This window comes from Rissa tridactyla, chromosome 20 (assembly GCF_028500815.1).
Source record: "Rissa tridactyla isolate bRisTri1 chromosome 20, bRisTri1.patW.cur.20221130, whole genome shotgun sequence".
In the NCBI taxonomy this organism is placed as follows: Eukaryota; Metazoa; Chordata; class Aves; order Charadriiformes; family Laridae; genus Rissa; species Rissa tridactyla.
The window spans coordinates 1,073,319-1,093,026 of record NC_071485.1 but is presented as its reverse complement, the minus strand read 5'-3'; the positions used below and the strand labels follow the sequence as shown (position 1 = coordinate 1,093,026).

General features: G+C 60.2%; 1 protein-coding gene across 3 annotated transcripts in view; it reads left to right on the top strand.

The window, feature by feature from the left end:
• Positions 1 to 4,186: 4,186 nt before the first annotated feature.
• NUDCD3 (NudC domain containing 3) overlaps positions 4,187 to 19,708 on the top strand; it is a 32,540-nt gene continuing 17,018 nt past the window's right edge. For all 3 annotated transcript variants that reach the window (XR_008469911.1, XM_054224960.1, XM_054224961.1), the window contains exons 1-2: positions 4,187 to 4,452; positions 6,980 to 7,287. Coding sequence is in view for 2 of the 3 variants with exons in the window: in XM_054224960.1 (XP_054080935.1) it covers positions 4,255 to 4,452; positions 6,980 to 7,287 (506 nt within the window). In the remaining variant the exon portion in view is untranslated. The remainder of the gene's footprint in view (positions 4,453 to 6,979; positions 7,288 to 19,708) is intronic.

Sequence of the window (19,708 nt, the reverse complement as noted above, 5' to 3'; positions counted from 1 at the left end):
CACATACACAAGGCATGCGGTGCCACCGGCTGGCCGCGTTCCCAAAGGGAAACCTTAGGCAGGAGGGCATAAGGGTGGTGCAGCTCCCCACGAGCTTCCCTGACACAGGAATCCGAAGACAAGGGCACAGACAGACACAGCGCCGGGACAGCGGAGCCCGGTCGCAGGTTCCTGAAGCACCTCTGGGGCTTTTCTGTACCGAGACCTCTGGGCGGGCAAGAGACACGGCACGGCCACTGAGTCCCCCCGCTGGCAGTGCGACAACAGAGCAGGCAGCGGCTGCCCCGGCAGCAGGAGGCAGAGCAGGCCCGGCCTGCCATGGCTCCCGCCGTCGCCGCTCTCGGGGCTGCCGAGGCCTCCTCTCACCTCCCCGACACGGGGCTGAGGGACGGGGCGGGGGCGGGAGCGCGGATCCCCAGTGCCGTGGGGCTCAGCACTCGCCCGGCTGAGGGGGGGCAGGACGGGCGGCGGGGGCAGGAAGGGGAGCAGAACAACCTGCCCGCCGCTCCTCGGCACCGGGCGCAGGCCCCGCCATACCCGCGCCGCACCTCACAGCTTCGCCGGCCTGGCAAGATGGCGCCGGCCCCGGCCCACCCCGCGCCACTTCCGCTTCCGCCGCCGGGCTCCCGCGCTCCGCCGGCCCCGCCCCCGCGGGGAGGCACCGCCTGGCGGCTGGGAGGAGGCACCGCCGTCCCGGCCCCATTTCTGGGGGGAATGGCCCCAAAACGCCGTCGGGGCGGGGATGGCTGGCGGGGGAAATGGTGGTGCGAAATGGTCGGGGTGTGAGACCGTCCCCCGGGTGGGAAACTGTCCCTGGGGTGGGAAACCAGCACTGACCTGGGAAGCTGTTGTCATGGCGACGGGAAGCCGTGACGGGAGTGGGCAACCGCCACTGGGATGGGAAACGATTGGGATGGGAAACGATTGGGATGGGAAACCGCCACTGGGATGGGAAACCATCACTGAGGTGGGAAACCATCATGGGGATGGGAAGCCATCGTTGGCGTGGGAAGCCATGGGGATGCTGTCCTGGTTGGAGTGAGACAGGACTAATTTATCTTCTAATGCTTGGGAAAACTGCACTTTTATAAGACTCTGGTGTTTGAATTTGTGAAAATATTTACTTCATAGGCAGCTCTGGTGTGCGGGTTTCAAGGTTTCGGTGTTTTCAAGCTTGCCAGGTGGGGGGACGAGGAGGAGCGAGACCCAGGCACTTCGCCCCAGCTGCCAACGGGATTATTTCATACCCTGAACGTCACATTCTCTGTCAATTAGAAAGTTTGCTGCAAAGCTCTCCGTTCTACGATGGCTGCCATCCTGAGCGTTCCTCGCCCCACTGCCAGAGCCCCGAGCCCTTCCCTTCCTCCCGAAGCCGCGGCGCTTGCAGGGTCCCACATGTTCTGTCTCCTGCTGTGAGTGCACGGCTTCCTGCTGGTGGAATGGGCTGAGTATTGTGTATTTTATATTGGTGTTAGATCCATATTGGTTCTTCGGTATTATTCATGTTAATTATCTAGTCTTATTCTAGTAAATCTGCTTATATTTCAGCCCTTGGGTTTCCTTGTTTTTTCCTGATTCCACTTCCCAGGTGGGGAGGGGTCCTCAGGTGAGAGAATAATTGTCTAAACAACCGTGAATTGTGAGTTCCTCAAACCATGGCAGATGGGAAACCATCACCGGGATGGGAAACCATCGCTGGGGACAGGAAACCATCCCTAGGATGGGAAATAGTGGAGGCAGGAACTCATTGTGGTATGAAAAATCCAGCCATCGTGATGGTCAAGGGGACATGAGGCTGTTTGTCCCCAGCAAACTCCCCCCTGCCCCATGCCGTGGCAGGGGCAGCAGCAGGTCCTGCTTCTCCTGGTGCTCCTACCCCGTCCCGGGATGCCCCCCACCCGCTCGGGCCCCCAGGATCCCACTCAGCACCCACTTCGCTCCCCCCAACAGGGAGGGTCCCTCTCTGGCTGCCGATGGCCTCGGAGGTGCCCGGCAGGAGCGTCACCGCCCCGGCCCCCGCCCTGGCTCAGCGCGGGGTGCAGGGACCCCCGTGCCCCGCACCCTGCCTGGCGGCACCCAGAGCCCGGCGGAGGCCTTTAAGGAGGATGTGGTGGCCATGGAGGACCGCATCCCCACCGCCGGCCCCCACCAGCCCGCCCTGGCTCCGCCAACCAGCAGAACCACGACAAAGACCAAAGGTGAGGTTTGGGGGGAGGCCGAGCCCGCAGGCGGGTGGCCCGCGCCGAGGACAGCTTGCATCACCCCGCGGTTGGGTTGTCTTTGTTTGCCTTTTCAGCAGCGGTGACCACCCCGGCGGCCCCGGAGAAGCCTGCGGACCTGCCTGAGCAGGGCCCAGATGCCTTTGCCGAGGTCTTTCCCCAGCAGGCAGGTGACACCAACATCAGCGGTACGCTTGCCTGGCACGGACACTATCCCCGATGTCCGTGACAGCTCCAGCTTGAGCACCTTTGTCCGTGAGCTCCCTGACCTCTCAGAGCACATGGCGAAGGGTGGCTGCCGCAAGGACCGAGCAGTGGCAGCGGGGCTGGGGGACTGTCCCCAATACCCCCAACGTTTCCGATGTCCCTGACAGCCCTGCCTTGCTCGACCAGCTCCCCACAGTCTCGGAGCACGGGGCGGAGGGCGACAGCCCTGAGGAGCGAGTGGTGGCAGTGGTGCTGGGGGATGCTGACCCCTCCTGGGGGTGGTGCCATCCCCCTTGCTGGACCCCCAAGAGGACGCAGGGCAGGGTGGTGGCAGCCCTCCCCACCCGGCTGCCAGAGAGTCCTGGGGAGTCTTCTCAGGAGAGTCCTACGGAGGCTTCAGAGGAGAGTCCTCCAGCGAGTCCCCTGAAGAGTTGCCCAGAGGGTCCTCTGAAGGGTCCTCCAGAGAGTCTCACGGGGAGTTCAGAGGAGACTCCAATGGAGACCCCCATGGAGAATCCCCTGAAGAGTCTCCTGAAAAGTCCCCCGAAGGGTCCCCTGAAGAACCCCCTGAAGGTTTCCCTGAGGGTCCCTGGAAGAGTCCCTTGAAGGGTCACTCAGAAGGTCCCCTGAAGGGTCCTCAGCAGAGAGTCCCCTGAAGCTCTCCTGCTGCCAGCGTCCTTTCAGCCCCCTGTCCGGCAGGTTCTGCGGGCCCTACACTCTCTGGGGAGTGCCAAGACCAACTGTCCAAGCTCAAAGGTGTGACCATGCCATCTCAGCCCCAAAGCCTTGGAAGGGGCTCCATCAGCAGCTGGACGGCTGAGCTCTCCCGCTTCCTGAGGTGGCAACAGGGGACCCGCACCAGAGGAGGAGCAGGAGGAGGAAGAGAAGGAGGAGGGACAGGTGCTCCCGCCCTCTCCCACCTCATCTGAGCAGGAGCTACAAGTCGCAAGTCATGAAGTAGAGAACTTCTGGGCGAGAAACTCATGACACACGCGATGCCTGGGGGAGTTCAGGAGTTGGACACGTCTGTGCAGAGGGGATGGAGCCCTTCGTTCGTCTGGTTTCCTAATGACCTTTGAAATCAAAGCTTAATTTACGTTGTCCTGTAAATTTGAGAGATGCAAACGGGCTGTGACAGGGGACACGGGAGCGGGGAGGAAGCGGCCAGGGACATGGGGGACATGGGGGGACAGGAAGGGGGTGGCTGGGAACATGGGCAACATGGGGAATTCGGAGAGGGTCCCCAGGGGACGTGGGGAGGGGGTGTCGGGGGACGCAGGGCACACGGGGACGCGGGCGTGGGGCCAAAGGGGGACAGAGCATGTGGGGTGGCGTGGCGGGGACCCCCACCGGGGGAGCTGCCCCCCACGGGGCCTCAGGACCCCGTAGCCCCCAGACCGGGGGGAAGCGGGTGCTGCCATTCCCGCGGCCACCTCCCGCCCCGGGGCAGGCCCCCCCCGCAGGTCACGGCGGCCCGGGCCCTGCACCGGGGCTGCTCAGGGCCAGGCCGAGAGGGGCCCCGCGTCCCCGCAGGGGCTGAGGCTGCGCCGGAAGCCGCGACGAAGCACCGTCCCCCCGCCACTTCTGGGGAGGACCGGGGGGTCCCAGGGCCGCTGGAGGGCTCGGGGGGTCCCAGCGGGTCTTTCGGGGCCGGGAGTCCCCGGGCACCCTCCGCGGCCCGTCGTGCGGGCGGAACGTGGCGGCGCGGGGGCGGGTTCCGGGCGGGCCGGAAGCGTGGTGCAGTCCGGAAGCGCGGAGCGGACAGGAAGCGGGGAGGACCGGAAGCGCGGCCGGGCGGCGTTGCCGTGAGAGCGGGCCCGGAGCCGCCATGGAGGCCGCCGCCGCGCTCACCGACATGTACGACCAGGCGCTGCTGGGGATCCTGCAGCACGTCGGGAACGTGGAGGAGTTCCTGCGCGTTCTCTTCGGCTTCCTCTACCGCAAGACCGACTTCTACCGCCTCCTCCTGCGGCCCGGGGACCGGCTGGGCTTCCCGCCCGGCGCCGCGCAGGCCATGACCCTCCAGGTATCGGCGGGGGCCCGAGGCCGCCGCATCTCCCGGGGCTGGCGGGCCGCGGCGGCTGTGGGGCGGGAGGCCCCGGCGGCTGCTGTTGTCGCCGTGGACGGGCCTCCCGGCCGTGTTTGTCCCCTCCGGGTCGGGCGGGGGTCCGGCGGGGGGTGCTCGGTACGGGCTGCGGCGGAGATGCGGTTAGGGCTGGGGAAACGGGGAGAGGGGCTGGGCAGCGCCTCAGCCGGAGGGGTGCGGGTAGGCGGGAGCGGTGTCCTGGCGGAGTGTCACCCGTGTCAGAGGATGGGAAGCCCCGGGGGTGCCGAGGCCGGCGAGAGCCTGGCGGGAGGAGCCGGGGGCGATTCCTCTCTTGGAGCTCGGCCCCGGCTGAGGGTGGCTGCTGGCGGCGTGGGGCCGGGCCGGCGTCGTGGTGGGGGTGGCAAGGAGGTGCCAGTGGGAGCCTGGGGAGCGGGTGAGGGCCGACGGAGCCGTGGGGGAGCTGGGCTGGGCTCTGCTCAGTGGGGGCTCATGGCCAGCACTGGGCTCGCCGCCATCGTTGGGGAGAGGTGGCAAAAGTCCTGACCTGCCGTTGTTGCCACCCAGCCAGGCTGGGCGCAGCGCTGGATGTCTCTGCCTCAGGGCTGTTGCAGACTGTCATTTACCTGTGTTAGTGGGGAGGAAATGAACTCGTAAAGCTTGGTGTCAGGTTGGATTTGGGGTGTTAGTTTGCTTGGCCTGGGCGAGTTTTCCTTCACAGGCCTGGCAGGCGGGGGGGTGACGTGGGCAGGTTGGTGGGAGATCCCTGCCCCTCTCCCTGACATGGTCCATGGCACAAGGGGGTCCTTGCCACCCCTGGCCCCCATGTCCCTGGGTTGGCATCTGCAGTGGGGGTACCCTGGGCTCTGGGACTGAGTGGGGAGCCCAGGAAGGTCTCAGGCTGCAGAGGGGAGAGTGCAGAGCCCAAACCACTTGGCAACAGGGCAGTGACGGGGGAGACCTCTGTCGTGTGCCACCTGGGGACCATTTTGGGGCTATGCACAAGGAGGGACGTGCAGAGCTGCCGTCCGCAGCGTTCATTCTCCAGAAAGGTGTTGGCCAGGGCAGCCTCACAGCTGCAGCCACAGGGACCTGGAGTGTGGGGGCCAGTTTGGAAGGGACTTGTCCCTGCTCCTGGCTTGGCCACAGCCCAGGGGAAGGAGATGGTTTCGAGGTGACACTCCGTGTGATCCACGCGGGGCTGGCTTGAGCTCAGGCTTTGGCTGGGGAGAAGGAGCCAGGGATGGGCACTGCGGGTTTGCATGGGGTAAAAGCGATTGCAAAGAAAGAAGCAAACAGAGCAGGGATGATGCCCAGCACTCACCTCTTCAGTGTCCTCATCCCACGGGCTGTCCCCGTGTGGGAAAGAAGCCTGGGATGAGAGACAGAGCACACACCATGATAAAGCTGCCCCTATCCTGCTGTGGTTGCACTGGGAGAGGCCCCCCCAGCGCTGTGTCTCTTTGCCTTACACGTCCTGTGCCCAGAGGAGGACTTGGATCGAGCAGCACCACAGGCTGGTGTGCAGCTTAGGGTTGGTCGCTCTCTGGAACCACTGGAGCTGGCTCTGAAATATTCATGGGAAGCAAGGGAGGGCTACATTTGAGGCTCACTCACCTTCTAGCGTGTGTTTACAGTGACAAATGGCCTGGCAGTTGGGTGGGAGAAGCTTCAGCTCCTTCGAGGAACAGGTGCAGGTCCCGGAAGGCCATGCCTCCCTCGTCTGCGTACCATTATTGTGGGTTTAACTTTTAACGTCCGGCCTGCACTAGACAGGCACGGCTAGAAGCAAACTGCAGGGTAAGATAACACTTTCTTCTGCTGCCTCTGGTTGAGCAGTGACCTTCTCACCTGCTGCAGCTCTGGGAGTGGGGAGGGATAGCTTTTCTTTGAGCAAGTGCATGTTTTTGGCCTGAACCAGTCAGTTCTGGCTCAAAACCCCACATGAGGGGTTCCTCTCCTCCTCCTTTGGTGCCAGTAAAGAGAGCTCTGAGTCCCTTCAGGCTCAGCCAGCACCAGGTAAGCCATCCTCCAGCTTCTCCTGAGGCAGCTCATCCCGTTTGCACCTTGGAGGTTTGGTCTGAGCTTCAGGCTTGCAAGTGGCCCCTGGGTGAGTGCTGGAATGCAGGGCAAGGGGAGGCTGGAGGGGCGAGGGCTCCCTCGGAGCCCCTTCCCAGCCAGGAATCGGAGCTCATTGCTTTTCCTTGGAGTAACCAGCCCTTCTCCCAGTGGTGGAGGGATTTCGGTGATTTCACAGTGGCTCCCAGGAACTCACGCTTTCTCCTGAAGTGTGTTTAATGTGTCCGTATGAGTTTTGAAATCTTTGGCAGCTGTTTTTGTCAGCGATTGAAGCAACTCAGTGTAGGGAGTGGGAGGCGTGTGGCGTCCGGAGAGGGAGGGACAGTAATAAACGCCCCAAGCGTGCGGCGCTTCTCCTGTCCTTCTCCCCCAGCTTTTCAGGCAGAGCTTGGCAGCTTGACTACCACTTGGTTTGCTTTTTATCTTTCAGGCGTTCAAAGTCTTTGAGCGAATGGCCCGGCAGGATGATGAGAAGAGGTGCCGAGAGCTGGAGGCGAAGCTAAGGAAGAAGGAGGAGGAGGAGGAGGCTGCCGCATCCGCCGAAAGGGTGAAACTGTCCCCTGCAGCTCAGGAGGTTGAGGTCGAGACAACATCAGAGGACATCCCAGCGCCGGATGCCACGGGAGCTGTGGGGATGCAGGAGTCAGCTGTAGCCCAGGATGCAGCCCCCAGCCCTGTGTCGGCAGAGCCCCCGGGGGCCACTGCCCCAGCAGAGCACCAGCCAGCAGAACTGCCCACGTAAGGGTCTCTTACTTTCTTTGTGCTTCTGGCAGGGAAGAGGCAAAACCACAGAGGTGGTGTTTGCTGTCCTGCTGTACAGCCCTTTTCGGGGGGGTGGCCCTTCTCTGTGGGCACTCAGCCCATTGGGAGGCTGCGAGGATTTCCCTTGCGGGCTCCTGAGGCCGGAGACGTCGTGTAATTCCCCACGGGAGGGCAGGGGTTTGTTCTCCTGCGGGTGGTTTGCTCCGAGCAGGGAAGGTGGCACGTCCCTGTACACAGCCCCGCAGTGCTGGGCCAGTCCCCGTGGCTTCTCCTTGTACTGGCTCCAGTGAGCAGCGTCCCTTTTCCGGCACTTGCCATAGCACAGCTGGGCTCATGGCCCTGTCTGTTGCAGCTCTGGGAAACCCTGGCGCCATCCTGTAACCCTTTTCTCATGAAAATTCAGCGTCAGGCTCCCCTGCTATGCTGTGAGAGGTCTCAGCAGCCAGCTTGGAGCTTGCACAGGTACCCGCAGTACCTGCCATTGTCGTGGGCAGGCCTGGCTACGTGGCAGGCAGCGGGGCCAGCTGTGGCATCAAATACATGTGGCCAAAAATGGCTTCAGAGACCTCTGGAGGTCTATGGCCCAGCCCTTTGCTCAGAGCAGGGCCAACTTTGAAGATCAATCAAGTGCTGCCGAGAGTTTTCCCTTTAGCTGTGTTCTTTCACCAGACTCCCTTGCTTTCAAGCGGAGCTAAGCAGCCTTGGTTCTTACAAAAATGTCTGTGTTTCAACGTCCTCCAGGGTGTCTGTGTCTCTTCCAGCTCAGCTCTGTCGGCTGAGCAGCGGGAGGCGAGCTCCAGTGGGCTGGCTTGGACTTTAAGAAATGCTCACCTTGCATGGGGTCCTGCGCAGGTTCCGCTCATCCTTCCCTGGGCGTCCCCTTGACCCCGGGCCCAGGCAAAGCTCTCTCCCCCTCTCTTGGGGCCTCACACTCCATTGAGTTTCAAGCTCCTATGTCTACTCACTGCTCGAGTCAGTCTTTGCCTCGCCTTGGGGAGGGATGCTGCGAGCAGGCTGTGGCAGATCCCTGTCGTCTCCTTCCTTCCCCGGTGTCTCTCGTGGTCAGAGCCTCATACGATGGCTGCGCTGCCCCCCACCTGCTCACCGCTGCTTTTCTGGTTGTACATGGGGCTTTGCTGTGGTCTGTCCCCACTGTCCCAGTGGTGCTCGGCGAGGAGGACAGCTTGGACTGGTGATCCCTGGCCTCCGGGCCAGATTTCGACACGTCGATGGTGAGAGCAAGCTGCCAGAGGGAAGCGGGCTTTATTGGGAGATCCCCGAGTCCTGGAAGGAGTGGGGTGGCCGATGCCCTGAGGGGCACAGAGACTTCAGAGCCCGGATTCTGGGGGCTGTCAGCCCTTGGTGTGTGGAAGGGATGGTCTGAGGACCAAAATCTTGGGGGCAGTGGAAGGATAAGTGGCGGGGTGTGGCGGAGTGTGAGCCTGCAGCCCGGGCTCCAGGCAGCGGTAGAGAGGAGGGCCCGAGCGTTGCAGCCGTCGGGGAGAAGGGGAAGGCTGCATCCGGACAAAGTCTCTGCTGAGTGACTCGATCCAGTGGGGAGGAGGAAGGGACTTGCGCTTGACTCAACCAGTCTGACACACATCCTGCAGCATAAAAATAAGCCAGAGCCAAAAATGAACTCACCTGAAGAGCCGCATTGTGCTGCCTGTGCTGGAGCTGTCCTGTGAAAGAAAGATTGTCCCTGGGGCTGTCAGTCTGACACCTCTCCCAGCGCAAAATTAACGAGCCAAAAAAAGCCCTGTTAGAGCTGGCAGGTCTCTGTGGCCGGGCTGCGCAGCCATAGCGCTGACCCGAGTGTTTCCAGCCCGGCTTTATCCTAAAGGGAAAAGAGGGAGCGAGGCGCGAGGCCATGAGCGGGAAGGAGCCGGTTGCTCAGGCCCCCTTGAGTCCACGGTTGTTGTGTTCCGCAACATGAAATTTCAACTCGGGCCTTTTGTTGTGGGGGGAGCGGCTGCTGTGAGAGGTATTTAGCTGCCTGAAAACAGATGTCAAGGCTGTGGGAAGGAAACTGGAGGGATTCAGAAGAAATCTGAGGGCTGGTGCGGGGGCCGGCTGTGTTTGACGAGGACAGTTTCTGCTGCGGATGGGGAGAGCCCAGCCCTTGCATCCTCCACCCCTGGAGTGTCTGTCCTGGCACAGCTGGAAAGCAGCCCCAGATGGGCTTCAGACACGCAGATGCTGTTTTGCAGCCTGCAGATGTGTCATCGAGCACAAATCCCTGCGTGGCAGCTCTCGCTCCGGTCTAAATGTGAAAAGAAGGTGCCTTCAGCTGAATACAGGTGCCCCTGCGGCTTCTGCCCTGCCCGGCGGGCTTTTCCGCCTTTCCTCTTCCTGCCCGTGCCTGCTCCCGCTGCCCCAAACATGCCGGCAGGGTAAAACACTCGCAGCCCCCTTGGCACCTGCCTGCTGGGGGGCGTGATGGGTGAGACCGGGGCAGGAGGGATGTCCAGCGAGGCTTTGCAGCCCGGTGATTTCCAGGCCGGGAGAACGGGGTGTCTGCGGACTCCAAGTAGGGCAGAGCAGCCGCTAGGTTTGTCAAAGGGCTGTAGTTGGTTTTTGTGCCTCTGGGGGGCACTGGAGCCCCCCGAAAGGCAGCGGGGATCAGGAACGGGCATCCTGGGCACCCCCGACAGACTATTAATAATTTAGCCGGCTGCTTAATTCTGCACAGCCCCTTCTGAGCAAAACCCAGAGCCACCAGCCTGATTACGAGGGGTGCATGAATAATGTGCGGCTCCAGCAGCAAGAATGCAGAAAAGAGCTTAAACGAAAATATTTTCCATCGCCCTTCCCCCCCAACCCTCCATCCGCCGCTGGTGAAGAAAACCGCTGCCACCAAAATCTATATAAAAACTCGCTCATTCTGTCAACCTGCCTGCTCGGTAAATGTAGGGCAGGTACCATCCCAGATCTGCCAGCTCCCATCAGAGCCTTGCTGTGCGCCCGGGTGCTGGGCGCTGTTGGTGAGCATCTTGTGAAGCGCAGCGAGATGGCGACAGCTTTTTCAGGGTTGATCCGGAAGGGGAGAGCAGAATGGAGCCAGCTTTGCGAGTGCAGAGGATTGCCCGTGGGCGAGGAGGGTAGCAGATGACTTGCTTGGCCAGGTCTCCCTGCATCCCTCGCCTTCCCCGCCTGTGAAAGGCAGGTGATGCACTTCCTCTTCACTAGGAAGGCTGCCCCGTAAATGCTGAGGACTGGGGCGTCTTTGGGGTGACCCAGGTGCCAGAAGCTGTGTCGAGGGGGACCAGAGGTTGCCTTCAAGCTGCTGAGGAAGCTGGCTCCTCGGCCTGGCTTACAACTGCCCTGGGTGTCCTCGCCATCCTTCCCCAGCCATCGTGGCTCGTGTACTCACCCCAGCGCACTGGGAGGGCGGAGGGGAATGTGTCCCCCTTGCACCCCCACCCCGGGACCGCTCATCCCAGGAGCGCATAGCCGGGGTCGGCGTTGCAGCTGCGCATCTTACACAGGCCCCGGCTCTTCTCCCATCTGCTCCCAGTTGAGCCTGAGCTCAGCTCCTAATTTTGAACACCTCCGCCGCCCAGCACCCTCCCCTTCCCCCAGCTTGGATTTCATCCTGCATATATTTGCCACACAGCATTTAAAATAGAGCCCAGCAGCCCACGTGTGGCACTGTGCAGCATGGCCTGGGCGCTCAGCTTGTGCTTTCCGACTCCGGTCCTGGCTCCCCTCTGCTCCTTTCTCTTTCTGAGTATGAACCGGGGGGCATGCTGTCCTCCTCTGTCCCGTGAGCCCCCTCCCAGGGTTACTCTGTGCAAGATGTGGTGGCAGGAGGTCAGGAGCTGCAGCTCTGGAAGCCTGTGCATGATGGTGAATGTCCCACCTTCATATATTTCTCTGTCTAGCCTCTGCATCTTGCCCTTGCATCTCTCCTGGGTGCTCTGGCCAGGTGTGCTCAGGATGGCCAACTCTGGGCTGTATCTTAAAGACCGTCTTAGACCTTGGGAGAACAACCCAGCAGGGCCTTTGATTGTCAGGTGGGGGAGGTCCCCCAGAGAAGAATTTTTAGGGTGGACAGATGTTGAAGGGTTTCCCCAGAAGGTGGTGGTTCCCTCCAGGTGAGTCCAGCCTGGCTCCTGCCTCTCCTGGGCAGCGGGGAGTTGGGGGAGCTTCTGGTCCCTCCTCTTCCCGGCCTGCGCAGGGCCACGGCTCACGCTGGAGCGGGCTGGTGTGGAGCTGTTGCACCCACACGCTCCAGGTCAGGCGTGCACAGTGTGCCTGGGTCTGGAAACAGGACCAGCAGGACACGGAGCACCGGTGAGCTCCGGGCAGGCTGAGGAGGACGTATAGCGCCTCGTCCCTGGCGAAGGTTTGTGGGGACCTGCCACAATACTCACACTGCTGAGCCAGAGCAGAACAAAGCCCTGGGACCTCCGTGGGTCAACTGTTCACCTCCTTCGGGGTGAAGAGGGAAGAAGAGGCGGTAGGAAGGGCCTGTGGTGAGAAGGGGCCTGTTTGCCGCTCCACCACTGCTTTGGTTGGGCCTTGAAGGGAGACCCTGCAGGTCTTTTGCTGTGCGTGAGCCAGGGAAGAGACTCCCCCGGCCCTGTGCGTGCAGTGCGGTTGTGCTGGGGAAGGGGACGGACAGGCAGCAGCGTTGCCACCGCCCCATCCTGGCCCTCGCTGGCCAGCAGAGCCCTGGCCGCTGTGAGCACTCTGTCCCGGTGAGCTCTGCGGCAGGGCTGGCCGCCCGCTGCTCTGCCGTCCTTGTAAGTGGGTGGCGGGGCTCAGCAGCAGCCTACAAAACCACTTGTGTACTTCCCGGCTCACTGTCCCTAGTGAGAGGCAGAGCAAAATTGAAGTGAAATGTGTTAATCCGGTGAGCTGAGTCCTCTGATGCTCCAGCTCTCTTCTTTCCCGAGAGCAGCCACTTCCATTCCATTCCCAGAGCCCCTAGGGCCTGGAGTTAACCCTTTGCAGGGCACGCTCGGGAGCATCCCTAAGATGATACAGTAGCGCTCTGGGAAATTTCCACGAGGCTCCTGTGTGGATCTAATTTGATTTATCAACGGCTTCGCTTTGCCGCATCCCAGATGGATTTATTTTGTTGTTGCGAGGTGCTTGCAGGATGGACTTTCTGGCATGGCTTCGTTCTCCTTGGGATGCCAGGGAGAGGAATTTCACTGCTGGTGACCCTCAGCGCAGGAGCAGGGCTGTGGAGAGCAGGTATCCCTGCATGTTGCTGGCTTCGAGGCCATTTTTTTTTGACTCAGAGGCAGCATTATCCCAAGCTTTCTTCTCTCAAGCCTTTTCCAGGAGAACAGGCAGGGGAAGGGAGTGGAGCCCGTGGATGCTCGACTCTGTCTGGGACCGTCCAGACCAGAAGCCAGTTAAACTGGTTTCCTTCCCTGATGTCCCTGTGGGCTTTCCTGGTGAGCTCACCACAGAGTCCGTGCTGTTCTTCCAGCCTGACCCAGAAAGACAGAGCTGATCCTGATCCATATTTAAGGGAGAGTCTGTCCTGGTTCCGATTCCTTTTGCACGCATGAGCTGCGCAGAGGTGCCGCAAGGCACCCGGGGCTGCGCATGGGGAATTCCCCCGGCGCGGCCAGGGCCCGTCACAAGCAGGAGCCAGACAGACCTCTGGAGAACGGCCTGACCTGGTACAGCCGAGCTCCATCTGGCCCCATATCCTGTCTCCAACAGCGGCAGATGCTTGGGGAAGAAGAGAAGAACAGAACGAGCGTGCAGTGATACTTCCTCCGTGTTTTCCCGCTGCCGCCGGCAAATTGCGGCTCAGCAGCTTTCCGAGCCAGAGGGAGCGCTTGGTCTTTCATGGCTCTCAACGGATTGTTTTGTTTCCTTTCGTCTCTGAATTTCAGCCCTCAAGTGCCCGGGGTCTGCGCGGCAGCATCCTGCAGCAGGTCCACCACCGTGCAGCAGGTCCGCTGCTGTGCTGCACCGCTGTGTGTGTCTTTTGAACCCCTCCATGCAGGGGGAGAGGTAGCGAATGCTTCCCCATTTCCCTTCTACACCCCGTGTGGGATTTTCCCGTTATGTTCTGTTTCCCCTTCAGCCTGTTTTTAGGCTGGAGAGTCCTCATTTTGCTGAGTCGTTTCTCACTTAATCATCCTTGTGCTTCTCCTGGTCCTACGTGGTCCTCTGTTGTTCCTTGCCGGTGCAGGGGTGGTGAGGGCCGTCCCTGTGCTCTGTATGTGTGTGAACCCATCGGGGTTCTCCACTTCCTACCCCGTGCCTTTGCCCCTGGGCTGTCCCGCTGCCCCAGTGAGGCCAAGAAACCTTCCATCCACATGGTTCCCCACCTCAGTCAAGGGGCATCACTCAGACCCTTTTCCTTCCCTCCCGGTGCTCCCCAGCGCTGGCAACCAGCTTTCCCGGTGGGAGCTGCAGCCCGTGCTGGCTGGGAACGTGAGCTACACAAAAGCCTCACCACTCAAAAACCCCGTGTTGGCCAGACCTCCCTCCTCCAACGCACCCAGTAGAGGAAAGGCAGCGCGGCCTCGGCTCATCATGTAACACGAAGGCTGTTTTGCTCTCAGGAGCTGCGGCGCTGGCCTCGCGGTGCCGTCATGTTTGGTTTCTATGGGGGAGGTGTCCAGGTTATGCTGGGGGAAGTGGGGAAACTGCTCTTTAAGTCCTCCCTGCCAAGTGGGGTCTCTCTTCTTGCAATGGAGAGAGTCTGTGGCTTCCCGATGGGAGAATTATTTTAATACGTAAGCCTTCTCCCATAACGGTGCAAAACCAACTGCTCAGGAAGCGTCTTTTCAAAGGGCTGAAGTGCTTGAGCCGAGGGTGAGATCCTCCGTCCCACTTGTCTGGTGTAGCACTGGACTGTAATGAGCCTTTTGCAGCTGATGAGGAACCAGTTGGGGCCCAATTTTCCAGTGCTTTCACAGGGATTTGGAGTCCTCTGGCTGGGTTGCTGAGATCAGCAGCAGAGTGCCAGTTCCCCTGTCACGCACTGAATCGCTCAGGGCTTTGGTTGCCCTACCAAGGTACTGAGCTCCAAAATTAGGTCCCGGGACCAAAAATAACTAAATTAAAACCTATAAATTTTTCTCTTAACAAGCAGAAAATCCCAGGGCTGGAGGCTGAGGGACAGCGTGTGCCTGATTCTTATTTAAAAAAGCAATATCTGTTTGCTTGTTTTAATATCACGTTGTTCACCAAAGGAAGCGGCGTAATGTGGAAAACTACCACGAGCAGGCGGGTCTGGCATGGCCCCGACATGCCGTCAGGTGTTGGGAGAGATTGGGCCAGGTCACGTTGGTGGTGCAGGGGTCTGAGGGGCCGCCTTGTCCTGCGCTCCCACAGTTCAATCCCGTTGGATTTCTTTGGCCTTATCCCCTTTTTCCAGAGGAGCTATAATTGAATCCAGCCTGGTTTGGCGGCGCGTAGGTCTCTTGGAGGAGACCTCTGAAATCCAAGGTTGTATAAGCTTTGTGCAAACAATAAAGATCCCAGGGGAATTCTCCGAACAGAAGCGTGTCCTGCTGTCCTTGACCTAAATATCCCAGCAGTAGTGAAATCTAGCCCTCCGGTGCGGGCACTCCGAAGCTCTCCTGTGAGCTGGCGGTGGCATTTAAACTCGCCTAATGTCAGTAAGTTGTCTCCGTTGAATGGCTCCATAAATAACTTGCCATCTGAAAGGGAAGGCTAAAAGCTCCCCTGAAGAGCGCGAGCTTGGAAAAGAGCAAGGCTCTCCCCTGGCAGGGAGAGGGGCAGAGCGTCTCGGGCCTGCGTGGTGGGACTGGTGGGACTCCGGCTGATGAGGGTTGGGCGGATTCGCTGTTGGGCTGCTGGGCTCGGGCATCGTCTCGTGGGTGGTACGCTGGGCACCTCTCCCCACAGCATCATCCAGGCTTGACGACACATTGCGATACAGGGGGAAAGTCTCTTGATGCGTTCTATTTTTGGTCCTTGGTCCCATCCTGGTGATGAGTTGGAGCTCTGAGGATTCCTGAAGGTGAGGAGACCTTCCTGTAGAGCTGACGGTGGGTACGACAGGCTGGAGTGTGGGTTGTATGGCCCAGCCGGGGTGTGCCTGGGTTTTGGGAGTGCAGGGGAAGGCATTAGCTTCCATTTTTCAGTCTTCTGGAGCAGGACCACTAAGGCTGCGCATTGCAGCCATGGAGGTGTGTGTTCGGGAGCCCCAAGGCCGGGGTCATGGGCCGTTGGGGAACCACTGAGGAACTTCTTTCCGCTTCAGGGATGAAGGAGGCCTTCCAAAACTGGATTTGGGGTGTTCTCTGCCAGCAATCCAAACGCACCTGGGCTGGAAGAAACCCTGAGGGTTGGGGGGGCCCTGGGACCTCCCCGGTCCACTGCCGCGCTTGGGGCTGGAGCTCGCTGACAGCCAGAGAGCGGCGGAGCGGATGGGAGCGTGTCCCGAGGCTTGTTGACTGCGGGTGTGAATTGAGCTGTGAGAGGGAAGGGTTTGGTAGTCAGCTTGCTCAACGCTTTGCCGGAGACCTAATTGGCTGAAGTGCTCTGTACAAAGGGAGCCTTTGTGAAACACCGGGTGCCTCCAGGACCTCAGCGAGGGTGCTGAGAGCCTCCAGGACCTCAGCGAGGGTGCTGAGAGCCTGCAGGAAGCGTTCCTCCTGCCTCTGCGCTTCTCGGGCAAAACCAGGAGAGGCGAAGTGCAACGGTCCTGATGTTCAAATGCCAAAAGATGTTAAGTTTGGAGGTGGGGGGAGGCTTCTTCGTGGCTTGCTTGCAGAAGAAGCACAAACCTGGTATTTTCCCCGCACGCAATCCCCGCAGCTTTGGAAATGCAGCTTTCCAAAGAGATTAAACTTTTGGCTTCTCTACCTGTTCCTCAGCTGCTCCACCACTGGCGTTGGGACCCCGAAGAGCAAGTTGGACCCTCTTCAGTTCATCTTAAAAGCTGTTTTTTTTCCCGCTGGCTGTAGTGCAGCTGGAGCTGGGGCTTGACAGAAGCTGTACAGGGTGCACAGAACTTCCATGGCTCAAAGCAGCTTTGAGTTTTCATCTGGTCACGCTGGCAGGGCTCTGGAAATCTGTATTCCAGTGGGCGTGCTGGTGCTGTTGGGCGAAGGTGGCCTTCCCGTAGCGAGGTGGAGAGGGCCCTGTCATCTGCCCGCTGCCTGCCCAGCTCGGCCGGCCCTCGCCCTGCTTCTCCCGTGGCGACTGCCACCCCGCTGGGCTGCGGGCAGCCCCGTTAGCGCTGGGAAGGCTGGAGGCAGGTGCGGTCCAGGGCGCTTCCCCAGGAGGGAGAGGGGATTGGCGATCGCGTGAGGCGGCTGCCAGGGCTCTGACGGGAGCAGGAGCCTGGACCGTTGCCGGGGCAGGTGGGCGGTGGCGGCTGACACGGCGCTGGTTCCCAGCAGCCCTGTGCTACCTGCAGCAGCAGAGCTGAGCGTATTACAGCGGTTTCGGGGTACAGACGGCAAACACTCCTCTACATTGTCCTCCCAGCTTGCTGGGAAGCCCAGCAAGATGCTTTGAGCCAAGCAGTGCTGGCCGTGAGCTAGAGGGAGGTCTGAATGCTGCTGCTTTGGTCGGGGCAGAGACGGCGGGCCACGGCATGCAGGAGATTGGGCCCTTCTTCCTGGGCATCACCTTGGGTCCTGCCAGCGCTGGCACTAGGAGTGACAGCGGAGGCGTCTGGCTCGGAGAAACCCACCCCAAAGCAGGCGTTTTCAACCAAGTCAGAGGGGAGAAGCCCTCGGCTACAGTCCTGCTGCGGTGCTGAGTGTCTTGCAGCACAGCAGCCTGCCGAGGCGCTTGCATGTCGGCAGCAGCTTCTCTTCCTGAATTGGCCGGTGCCTCCTTGAGTCGTCGCAGCACTGAGGATGCGGGATTAATTATGTTGATGGACGCCACTCGCTCTAGGCTGCTGTCACAGAGCAACGGCCTTGATCCAAACATCTGATCATTGCAATAAATGCTGGCTGGATTGACGGCGTGCGGTGCATCTCCCTGGAAGGCCCCGCTCGCTGCATGCTTATTTGGGTTAGGCATGCGGACGCGTTGTGCCTGATTTTCTCTTTTCCTACTTGCTCGGAACTTCATTATTCCTTAATGAGATCTTTCCATTCTTGGCAACCTCTTGAGCTTGAAGGAGGTTTCATGCATTGCACAGGGCCTCTGTCAGTGGTTAAAATACAGAGCTGGGGTGTTTTTTCTCCGCTGTTTGCTGGCAGGGTGACTCTGTACAACACCATTCCCCTCTGTTTTCCCCACTCTAAATGGAGGAAGGTCCCGCAGGGGGGAGAGGCTTGCTTTTGCGGTGAGGATGTGCTTGTGGGACCTGATGAGATGTGTTGTTGATAGCAGAGCGCAGGTAGGGTGGGACTGTTACAGGTACCTCCTTCAGGAGCACCTTTGCAGAAGGGAGCGGGTCTAGGTCTCCATTTCTGTGTGCACCGGGGTGGTTGTCTTGCAGCACCAGCCCGGCTTTCTCCCCACATCATCCTCCTCAGCCTTGGCCAGTCCCACTTGCCCAGCTTCAGCTATTGAGGTTGTTTCTCTTCTCCACCCGCCTCCACATCTGCATCACTTAACCGGCTTGACACGTTTTCCTTAAAGCTGCCTAAATAATTCACCTTGACTAAGAGCAAACAGCCGTGCCGACCCCGGAGGAAGCTTTCTGTGAATGCCAAGTGATTGGAGGGTATCTGCTGTACCAGCCCGCGGTGGTGCCGGCAGGGTGCAGACGCCCACCCTCAGCTCAGCGTCTGCTCGGCTGAAAAACCGGCGCTGGGTGAGGCAGGCCCCGGTCCCGGCAGTGGTGGACACTGAGCCATCGGGATGGCACGCCCGACTCCCCAAAACCCAGGTGTCCTGCACTTCCATTGGCCTGCTTCCCAGAAGGGCAGGTATCCTGGGTCAGAAAGCCGAGATGCTCCGGGCTAAGAGGATCGGATTCCTTAAGTAGTTCTGAAAATCCTTGGGATTTTTTTCTTTTCTTCTTTTTATGGAGAAGAAGAGTCCATTGGGATTAGGCCCATATTAGCTCCTTCTCTTTGCGGAGCTCACCCACCTCTGCTCCCCCCTCAGCCTGTGTCAGGCTGAAGGATGGCTGCTTCCGTGCTGCTGTATCTGTTCCTCAACTTCTGCATTTTTGCACCAAAAGTCCTCAGTAAAGAGGAACTTGGTGAGCTGCCCTACTTCTTCTCGTATAAAAAATTAAATCAAATCCTTTGGCATTTGGTTCCTGCTCTTGGTTTATGTCCGGTGCTTTTATAGAACCGGTGCTGTAGCCGTTGTGCTCTGAGGATGGAAATGGGTTCAGCCGAGCGTCTGTGGAAGAGAGGATTGCTCGGTCGCCATTTCTGCATCGCTTGGCTCATCGTGCATCACCAACCCACGGAACTGGAAATCCCAGAATAAGAAACGCCCAGAAGTCTGTACATGGGGCCCGGCATGCAGCTCAATCCTTGGGCATCCAGCCTGCGTGCCGTGGCCAGCTCTGCCTTGGCCAGCCTCGCTCGAGCAGCACCTCCTGGTGACACCGCCACCTCCCCTCGGGTCCCAGCCACCTCTCGCTGCCGTTGGGGGTCTGACCCCACGCGAGGGGAACGGCTCTGGGACCGGTGACAGCGCAGCCGTGCGGTGCAGATCCTAGGAATGGAAAACAGATCGTCTGCTTCTCGACGGTGCATTGTTAAAGGTTTCACCTCCCCCAAAATGACACATTGCAAGCAAAAATAGAACAAGACAGAACACACAGACCCACCCACACCATCCCCACCACCCGGCAGCCAAGTGCACGCGGTGCCAAACCTTTGGGTTTAAAAGATGATGCTTTTTCACCCTCCCTCTCCTCAGCCCTGCCACCACCTGCCCCGGCCCGGCAGGCGGCTTGGCGTCCCAGCGAGCTGACCATCGTACCACCATGCTGGCGCCAGGCTGCTGGGAGGATCGCCACCCGACCTGCACCGCGCTCTGCGTCCGGCCTCCATCTTCACCGGCTGGGTCTGGGGACGGGGATGTCTCCCGGCCATGGTGTTCCTGCCGGAAATTCTCTCGCCCGCTGCACGGTGGTGCTGTTGGAGCGACACAAGGGACGGCTTTGGCCGGGAGAGCCACCTCCAGCGTGGCAGCACAGCTCGGCCCAGCTCGCTGGGAGCTGGAGCTTTCTCCTGCGGGTGGCCAGGGAAGCTGCCTCCCAACCAAGGAGCTGGGTCCAATTTCTTGAGTGCCACCGGCATGAAGGGTGGTGTGTGCTACGCACAGTTGGACCAGGCAAGGATCTGGCTGGAAAACCTCCAGGAAAGGAAGAGTTGCTCCAGGAGACGGTAGAGCTGTCAGCCGTTTCTCAGAGGTGCCTAACGAGGCTGAGGTCTGCGTTCATCACCCCAGTCCTCGTTTGCTCAAGAGCAGGCAGTTAAACTTGCAGGGGAATTTACTGAGGCCTTCATGAGTTCCC